The 10543-nt window shown below is 31.5% G+C and overlaps 1 protein-coding gene across 8 annotated transcripts; it reads right to left on the minus strand.

Annotated features, from left to right (window-relative positions):
* Positions 1-608: 608 nt before the first annotated feature.
* LOC106762884 (probable alpha,alpha-trehalose-phosphate synthase [UDP-forming] 9) lies at positions 609-6557 on the minus strand. Of its 8 annotated transcripts, XM_022780529.1 has the most exons (6): positions 6197-6557; positions 5920-6105; positions 5192-5263; positions 2084-4167; positions 1402-1675; positions 609-1321 (listed from the first exon to the last, which is right to left on the minus strand). In XM_022780529.1, exons 4-6 carry the CDS (start codon positions 4066-4068, stop codon positions 995-997), a joined length of 2586 nt encoding a protein of 861 aa, XP_022636250.1. In that variant the 5' UTR covers positions 4069-4167; positions 5192-5263; positions 5920-6105; positions 6197-6557; the 3' UTR covers positions 609-994. The 8 variants fall into 8 exon arrangements, with proteins under 8 accessions (XP_022636250.1, XP_022636253.1, XP_022636249.1 ...); XM_022780532.1 differs by lacking the exon at positions 5920-6105 and having other exon boundaries at positions 2084-4127; XM_022780528.1 differs by lacking the exon at positions 5920-6105.
* Positions 6558-10543: the final 3986 nt, after the last annotated feature.

Here is a 10543-nt window from a genome sequence, read left to right on the forward strand (position 1 = left end):
TTTAAATGATATATTAGATTGGAATAATTAAATTGCATAAGCTTACCCTTATNTGTTCTGTCTTGTCTATGTTTGTCGTTCGGTCTTAACCGTTCGGTCGTTGTCTTCACTACGATGATCATCCAATGGATGTGAGCAGAGGGTGATCTTGAAGAATTCTTGAAAGAAGTCTCACCAGCCGTTCAACCTGAAGGCAGTGTAGAACCATCCGGTCCAAAGGATTTAGTATCTTTAATCAATTAACAAACCGTTCGGTAATGATACCTCTTTTATATTTTCATTCGGTATTGAGCTATTCGTTCAGTCTTATCTTGTAGAATTGTATCAGACCCTTGTTTACTGCATGGTTATAATTCTATATGAAATTTCATATTCTGTCCTCTTTATTTGCTTATTCATCAACACTCTCTCTTATTATTTTTGTTAACTCCTTAAAATAATTATAGTTTCCAACTTATATTTATTGAGATGTTACACTTTGTTAAATTAAAAAGAGAATGACACAAAATATCTACAATGAGAAAATACTTGAAATAAAATAAGTTCTAAGATATCTAAGGATAATTTTATTTTTAAATTCGTACAAAGTTTATCTTTAAATCCTTTGGAATCCATCCTTCTAATATTTCTCTTTTCCTTTCATGATAAATCTAACAAGTGTTAAAGTATGAAATTCCAAAAAATACTAGAGTGACATTAATGTATAAAAGAAGTCATCAAATATACAAGCAATGAATTCCTGGGAAGAATGCCTAGATTCTGTATCTATCAACATATTCAGTATCCTTTTAGAGCTACAGATACACCCATTTGTCCCCACCTACCAATCACTCTAATTCCCTGTGTTCATTTTTTGAGACCTAAAGCTGCTACCAACATTTTCTATAATCAAAAGTCAGATTCAAAGTTTTTTGTACATCATACCAAAAACAACCAATCAAAACTGTTTCCTTTTCCTATGCTGTTGTCTACACAGCTAAAGTTTACCTTTACTTTATAGGATATTCTCAAAACATACTTCTCTTTTCTCTGTAGAATATCTTGATTTAGGCACTGAAGCAGCACCAAGACCCTCAAGTAATGACATCACATCCATGGTGTCATCTAGGTAGTATCTAGCTTTGCTTGGTTTTTGTCCAACAGTGCATGCAAAGATTTCTGGTGCTGAGGAGGATGTAGCACTGTAAGATCTGGTTAAAATGCTCTCAAACATATCCTCATCAGACCTATCATCACCAATGCACAGTACAAAATCTGGCAATTTACCCTTTTTTGTTAGGGTAGAAAGAACTTCCTGTGCAACTAACCCTTTTGTAATGCCCTGTAATGCATTGATTAGCCAATGTTAGATTTTGAGAAAAATAATAACTTGAGATGAGAAGTGATGAATACAGAAAGCACCTGAGGCTTGACTTCTATAATATGTTGTCCTTTTTTTACAGCAACAGGTTCATTTGCAAGTACATTTTCAAGGTGATCCAACAGCTCCATGGCTTGCCAAGATCCAAAATCAGGATCTGCATCACGGTAATGCCATACCAAGGCACTCTCTTTGGTCTCTACAGAGGATCCATCTGTGGCTTCCATATAAGATTTCATCACAGGTTCAGCAATCCTTTTCCATGCAAAATCTGTATCTGCATGACTCATTTGCCAACTAGCATGCTTACCCCACCTGAAGTAAAGATCAAATAAGAATAACATCACCTTAAAGAACTTGACAGTGACATGATAACCACTTTGCCATAAGAAGCAGAAACACCCATATATATATGAACATTTACTACAAGGAGAATTCAAATTTACTATCTACAGAAAATATCAAACATAAGTACCATCTGTTCTAACCAGACAAACTCATGAAAAGCTAAAAGCCCTACATAAAGATGTACTAAAAGGTGAGTTCAAATTTTGACAGTACATAACATTATAAGCAAATGCTGTAGGTCCTGGATAAAAGCCACTTTCTTTTTCACCTTTTTCTGTTTTTCCTTTAAAGGGTATGTTCAGGTACTGTTGAAGTCATTTCGGGGAAGTTATTATGATTAATAGTCGAATTTGACATAAACTATAAGCCACTTACCTTATAAAATAACCATGCTCAGCTGCTATACCAAGATTCTCACACTGATCAAACCATTCACTCAATGGAGTTTTTCCCCTTCCACTAACAATAAACACAGTGTTGTTAACATCACTGCAAAGATTATTTAGCACGGATATGACTTCAGGACTGGGGGCTTTCACGATGGATGCTTGAGGTACAACTGTGCCATCATAATCCAAAAAGATTGCCCTGCAACTGCTCCTTTTATATGCAGGGACAATGTGGTCTATGGATAGCCTCCTGAAACTAGGAGACAGAGATAAAATTCTGAAGTTGAGACCAAAGCCAATGCCCCAGCAACGGTTCCTATAGTGATCCTTGCATGAAAACACTAGATCTTGCTCAAAGCTTCGAGCCCAGTAGGCCACATCATGTGAACTAACGTATCTGTAGTGCTTCTCATGTCGAAGCTGCTTCTCTCCATCAGGCATTGTGATTGCCAAATTTAGTGCTTCGGCTACTGCATCAATATCCCATGGGTTTACCCTTATTGCCCCACTAAGAGATGGTGAGCAACCTATAAACTCAGAAACAACAAGTGCACTCGCACGCGGGGAGTCAGAAGCAATTTCTAAGGCTTCATCCACTTTAGAACTTCCCTGCCTACAAATAGTGTACTTGTATGGAACCAAATTCAAACCATCCCGAACTGCATTCACAATGCAACATTCGGCCAAAGCATAATAGGCTGCCTTCTCATAGAAAGGAACATGGCGGTCAATGATGATGATAGGTTGATAACTTTCTGAACCAAACCTTTGGTTTATCTTTTTGGCTGTAATGTAAGCCTCCTCCTTTGCATTCTCAACATCTTTGTCAGCACTACTTGGGGGGTTTAAAATTTGGATCAGTGTTATTTCACCTTGCATTTCTGGATACTGTTGCAGGAGTTGTTCTATGGCCAAGAATTTTAAACTGACACCTTTGAATATGTCCATATCATCAACACCAAGAATAAGTTTTTTCCCCTTAAATTGTTGGTGGATTTCTCTGACTTTGTCAGAAGAGGAAGGATGCTCTAAGGCTGATTGAAGTCGACCCATGTGAATCCCAGCAGGCAAAATTTTAATGAATATTGTGCGACCAGAGTATTCAAGCCCAATGTAACCCCTCTTGGATTCATGTTCCAAGCCTAGCATTCGTCTGCAGCAGGAGAGAAAATGGCGAGCATAATCAAAGGTGTGAAAACCAACTAAATCTGCATTAAGCAGTGCTTTCAAAATTTCACCTCTGACAGGCAGAGTTTTATAAATTTCTGATGAAGGAAATGGACTGTGAAGGAAAAAACCAAGCTTGACACGACTACAACGCTTCCGCAGAAAAGTGGGAAGTACCATAAGATGATAATCATGAACCCATACATAATCATCTTCTGGATTAAGGACCTCCATGACTTTATCTGCAAATATCTTGTTAGCAGAAACATAAGCCTGCCACTGTGACCTGTCAAAGCGTTGATTGCCTGGATACATGGGCAACATGTAATGGAATAGAGGCCACAAATGTTGCTTGCAGAATCCATCATGGAATTGCTTGTAGAGTTCTGGAGGAATAAAAGTAGGCAAGCAGTTGAATTCCTCCATCAACTGAAGGGAAACTTTATCTTGCTCACTTGCATCAACATCAACCTTCAGAGATCCCACATACACCACATCAGCATCAGGAGAAAGACCATCCTTTAACTGCCAAAAAATTGAATCCTCATCATAACTGAAGCACCATCTGCCAGATACCTTATCCCTTTTCCCATTGACTGGAAGAGAATTTGATACTATAATTATCTTGCGACGGTGTTCAGATGAATTAACACCCGAATAATCATCATTACTTTGTTTACCATCTCCATGAGAAACGATTACTGGATCAGTCATAACTCTTGGAAGAGATCTGGGAGTTTGAGGGAAATTTAGCATATCCCCTGATACCAGGTCTAACAAATTCAAGCATGACCTTGCCACCATCTTTACTTCAAAGTATTTGAAGATATAAATTAGTGTGATTTAGGAACGGGTATCTACACCTGAAAAGACCTTGAAATCAATCCAAAGAAATGCAGTTACCTGCAAAGGTAGAAGAGAAGCATTTATTATCTACTCACAATGCAGTAGGATAGGACATAAATACATTACACAGTCTTATTCCACAAGTTCAGTGCTTCAGCAATTTTCAGTATCTCACTGCTTTCAGTACATGTGTTTGCTCCATGGATTGATTTGAAAGTGTGGAACAAATTTGTGTTATATAGACATGAGACAAACACTTGCAAAGTTATAATTACTATGGTTGAATCCTTCATTGTTGAAATTAGAATCCAACAAGTGGAAGAATCATTAAATCTTACAAACGTATAAGCAGCATGTTAGACACAGCAATTCAGCTATAAATTCTTCAAGCATTATTCAGTAATTAGCAACCATTTAATTTAGCAGAAGAAATCTGTACATTACGTAAGAAATAGAAACATCAACTTAATTTTCAGTTACTAAATACAATAATCAAGATGACTATGATCTAAAGTTAAAGAATATGAAAAGTAGAAAACCAAGTCTTAGATAACTGTGATCACCAGATTTTCAGTATGTTCTATGCTACTTTCAGAAAAGATGCTCTTTTTCGCCTTGGTAACGAGGAAACTTCCTGGAAGGTTAACTTTTACATGTTTTTCACACACATTCTACAGTTTCAACACGAGGCAGACACCAAATACACGCTTTATGTATCTATACTATGATTTCAGCTTTGTGTAGGAAGTCCAAATGAAATAAATAACAGTATATCTCTGCCCCACCAAAAGACCACTATATCTTCTAAGGGATATATTCTGGAATGAAAAATTAAGATCATGACCTTTACAATTGAAAACATTTTGTTAAATCTTCCAATCTTCAAAATAAAATCAATTGAATTCTCTGTTTCAGAAGAAAAAAAAAAAGACGAAAACGATAGATAAAAAAAAAAAGTGGGTTTAGTGGGTCCAGTCCAACAGTAGACATTCAGCAGATTCAGCCAAAAATCCATAGTCATCAGAGCAAAACAAAAAGCTATAAAAGATTAAACTGCATATAAGATAAACCACACATTTACCTTAGTTTATCTCAGACTGAGGCGATTAATCTCATGAAGGTCTATTCGAATCTGAACTTAGATCACCCAAATCTATACAAGCACATTTTAATCAGAAACACAGAACAAAAAACCTAAAAACAAGAGATTACTCACAATACAAAAATATAAAAAAAAAATAACCTTCGTAAGTATATCTAGATTGGATTTTCACTCAAGAACAGGCTTCTCAATCTTACTCTGTCTCTCCTATGAAGCCTGTGAACTAGAAGGCTTTTAACTCTAGGACGGCTAGGTACAACACTGCTAAGCAGGTGTCAATTTCTTCACTTCCATTCAAATATATATATATATCAATTAAACTCCGGAAAAAACCCTCAATCTCTTCTCTCAATTAAGAAAGGAAATAAATCCACCCAATTGCTCTAAAATGGAAATAAAAGTGTCTCCCTACCAAACAAATCAGAACAGGAAAGAACATCTACACAAAAAGTGAAATTAATAAAAGAAACAGGAAAAAAAAATGCTGAATTAATGCAATGGTGAAGGGATAAAGGATGAAGGATGGAAATTTTCCCCCCCCTCAAACCATACAAGGGAATTTGAAGCAGAGTCCAATAATAGTTGATAAGGATAAGCTAAATTATTAAGCAAGCTTATAAAAGATTTATTTTACAATTTTACGTAATGCAGTAAAGTTTATTGTGTTATTACAAATGGCAGCATTTTTTTCATTCAGAGAAAAATACCTTTCACCAATCAGCCAGCTCCATGCAAATAACAACAGAATCAAGAACACCGAACAGAACATGCATTTACCTTAATAGCATCAAACTGATCCAAGCAACACAAGGATAACACACAGAAAACAGAGAGAGAAGAAGAAAATGAAAGCAGGTTTCAAAAACTAATGTCCCCGCAATCTCCTGAAGAAGCTAATGAAATGGAAACAAAGGGTCTTATCTTGGAGAAGATAATTCAAAGGAAAAGAGAACAAGTCAATGAAATCTGAAATAGTCATTTTACCTTCTTCTTCTTCGGTATCTCAACAACCAACAAGACCTTTGGATATGTACTGAAATAACTGGAGCAGAATATAGAGGTGTGAAATTGAATTGTGAAAGGAAGTTGCAAAGAATGAAAAGAATTTTTGTCAGTGAAAAGATTGTTTCTTTCCAGTTTCTAGATAAATATGAAATATGGGATAAGTGTGTTAGGTTCGAAACTGGTGAGATTTTGTAGGAGTTTTACGGATTCTAACAATCGGATAAAAAAAAATTATGTTGGGAGTTTTGTATCCCAAGTTCCCTTTGGTTTGGGTGCCTCTGTTTTTGTCAACTTGGAAAGTGTTTGTTCAACAAAGGATGCTGTCGGAAAGAAACAACGGATTACAAAGTCAGAAAATAGAAGCAAAATAGTTGGACACAGATTTTAATTTATTATTATTATTATTATTATTATGGAGACAAAAAGAAACGCCACAGTGGATATATTTCAATCTAGGTGGTCTTAAGCTGGCACTGCCATCCAGTTCCTCCTCATTTTCTTTCTTCCCAAACTGTCCTTGCAATAAATTCTTATGCAAGCATTATTTGAAACTTTTAATAAATATATTATGTCTACTCTTTACATTAAATTATTGCATAAATATTTTATTCCCACAAATATTCTATTGTAATGATGTCTTTTTAATTTAATTGATTGCCTGCATTAATTGATAATTATCGGATTACGATTATGTGATTTAATGTATTCGTATATAAAATTAAGTAAGTAATTATTTGAATTTAATTTTTTTATTCTTATTTGTAACTTAAAATTGATTAATTTAAAGTATAATGTTAGATTTTGTTGTCCTAAAAATATAATTTTCAAACAAATAGTTTAATTTTAGAGAGTTCTTATTGTGTTTGATTATATTGTAAAAAGTATTTTCTTAAATAAGAGTTTTTTTTTATCTCGTTGTCTTTTATCCTGTTTTTGGGTATTGCATTCAATATAACAAGATAATTTCGTCTTTCTCATTGAAAATATTTTTTATATTTTTATTTTTTCTTATGTAATCTATATTTCAAACACACTTACCTAATCACAATTTTAGAATTAAAATGAAATAAGTGTAAATAAGAAAAAAAGTGAAATATATTTTCTTCTTAATAATTGTATATTTTATTTCTTATTTTAATATATTTTAAATCAGTTATTATTATTATATAACAGTTAAAAATATAAATATTGATAAAATATCTACAACCTAATTTATTATGTTTTTGGGGCAATAGATTAGGATGAAAATATACTTAATTATATTAAAGTTTTTGATAAATGTTCACTTTTAAGTGGAAAGTCTTGTATATTTTTTATTTTTCAGAATTACTATTTTTATATACCCAAATAATTTTGTTTTTGTTTTTGAATGGTAGCTTTCATATATTATATTGAAATAATTAAAAAAATTATTGAAATGAACTTAAGTAAATAATAAAATGCTTCACATATCAATTAATGATATAAATATTAATGAATTGAATTTTAACCCCAGTAATATTGTTTAGACAACTACTCCACCGCTAGCAATTCTTGACTAGTGATACCTGCTTCGTGTGGACCTATGCATCTTTGACTTTCCTGTACTAAACTCCTGTATTATTTTTTTTCTTTACTTTTGTGTTTTCTAATATGATTTTTTTCACGTGCATGTTCAAAACAATAATATTGTCCTATTATCTTTCTCAACTGAATCCACCTTTTATTTAATATTTTATACTTTTAAGTATTAAAATAAGATATGATTATATATTTTTATATGATTGAATTTTTATTTAATTTTTTTTTCAGGAAAAGTAAAATAATATGTAATGATAATATATTTTTTAAAACGGGACAAGGTGGACTAATAATTTTATTTTTCTTATTTTAAAATGATATTCTCATATACTTTTTATATTAACACTTGAACTAACGCTCAAACTAATACCACAATTAAAGCCGATTTACCAAGATAAGCACTGTGGTTGGTTAATCTATTGGTAATAATATTCTTTGAGCAAGTTAGACTTTCATACCAAAATCAATAACAAGGCACTATAACCAATATAAAACTCTAGGACCAACAACAATGAGCTAAAATCAATTCTAAAATATGCACTTAGCAAGATTTAACACTAAAAATGTTTGATTAAATCAAACACGAACCGAAATAGTGACAAATATTTTGAAGAATATTTGAAATTGAATCATTCTCTTACTAATATAAACTAGATTTATTCACATAACCATGAACTAAACTTCCTTTGAATACCAAATAATGGAATTTTATAAAGTATGAATGAACGGTTATCTTGCAATTCATTATATTCAATCAGAAAAGTAAATGAAATTTAAAGTGAATTAATGATATAATATAAGCTTCAGCTACTTGTTCCATAACAAGAAACATATGAAAATTGAATTAAGGCACAAATAAGAACAAAGACAAAAAAAAAAGAAAAAGAAAACTAAAAGATAATAGGAGAGTCACATCACTTAAGTAAATTAGAGATACTTGAGAGGTTGAATCACCACTTAAACTACTAGGACTTCAAGGTAAAACTCTAAAAGAAAGAATACTAAAGTCCTAAGAGGACTCCCAAGTTTTTCACAAAATTTTAAAGAATTTTTAATTCATTTGAAGGTTCCAAACAATGGTACATGCGAACTATATCTAATTAAGAAAGTCGTCTAGGTGTTTTCAAATTTATAAAATTCTTCTAGAAATCACTAAGTTTGGAGTGTCTAAGGTCATGCTCTCCTTCTTTCTTGTGCACATGTTTTTATTGTCTTAGTGCTTTATTTATTAATGAACCAAGCTCAAACCTTTTTTCTTCCGTTGACAAAAGAAAAAGTTGTTGAACTTTCTCTTTCAAGAAAGCTGATTTTGATGATGATGCCAAGTTCAGATATGAATTTTTAGAAGCCAAAAGTAAATTAGAAGACTTGTATTTTATTATTAATATAATATGCCTTTGGAATATATTCTAGTTTTTGTTTATGGTTTCTTTAGTTTAGCATGTAACATATAACAATATTGTTTAAAGAGAAAACTATTTTTTCAAACTACATAGTGATTATCGATTACCGATTTAAACTTAAGTTAATTGGTTATTATTTAAGTTAAATGATCGATTATCACTTTAGAATAATTAATTGTTGATAAAAAGAAAAACTGCACTGAAACATTTTCTTTAAGAAACAATGTAGCAATAATTAATTTTTGCTTGTAAATAATTGATTATTTATAGCAATTGGAACCTAACTATTCATCTTCTGAACCTAATTCCAAATTTGACTCAAGTAAATGAAGTAGAGATTTCATTCTAAAAAATAGAGAAGTTAAAGAAGTCAACCAAACTTGAAAATTGGGTGAGAAGGCTTTAAAACTCTAATGTGGGTAGAGCGATAACTTTCATTAAGTGTGATATTGAATAATTGAGCATTATTGTTGTTGTTATGAGAAGTTGTTCATCATTTGTGTGATTCAAATGGAGTATTAATCTCTTGTGGATTTGAGGTAGATATCTCATCTCTTATGGTTTGGATAGTGATGTTTTCTTTCTTAAATTGTTCTTATTGTGATTGTAATATTTAATTTATTTTAGTATTTAGTTAATCCCTATTTTATCATGCTTTCAAGTATAATTTCATTTTCTCACATATTTATAGAATGATAATTTTGTTTTTATATTACCTTATTTCCAAATATAATTTTACTTTTTTAAAATACATGTATAGAGTAATAATTGTGTGTTACTTATTTGAAATATTTCATATCCTTTCTTTTCCTCATTAATGGCATATGTAGAGCTACAATTTTTATTCTTTCACTTGAAACCAATTTTTTGGTATTTTAGAATGGTTTAACTCTTACCTATACATGTAGGTTAATAATTTTACCTTGTATTTAAAACCATTTCGTTTTGTGTTTTCAAATATTATTCATCTTTCTTTACCATATTTCATTGTGATGAAGAAACTTAAACGTATAGTTTTTTTTTAATAATACTTTTTATTGTCACTGTTAAAAACTTATTTATGCAATATTTTATAGCATCATAAAAATAATAAAATAAAACATTTCATAATAATATTTAAAACAAATAATCTAGAGTATAAAGTATATTTCATGTATGGTAATTATTGCAAAAACATAGAGAGAAATATAAATAAGATAAACATTACAGAAGAGTAAACTAATTTACAAAAGAAATATCATATATTAGTAAAACATGTTGTATTAGAATCCAATGCACTCTAAACAATCATATAGATATAAACCATATAATCAAAAACTCTTCTATACTCAATTATCTATACTCAATTATCTGGATACATGCA

This window comes from Vigna radiata, chromosome 5, assembly GCF_000741045.1.
Source record: "Vigna radiata var. radiata cultivar VC1973A chromosome 5, Vradiata_ver6, whole genome shotgun sequence".
Classification (NCBI taxonomy): domain Eukaryota; kingdom Viridiplantae; phylum Streptophyta; class Magnoliopsida; order Fabales; family Fabaceae; genus Vigna; species Vigna radiata.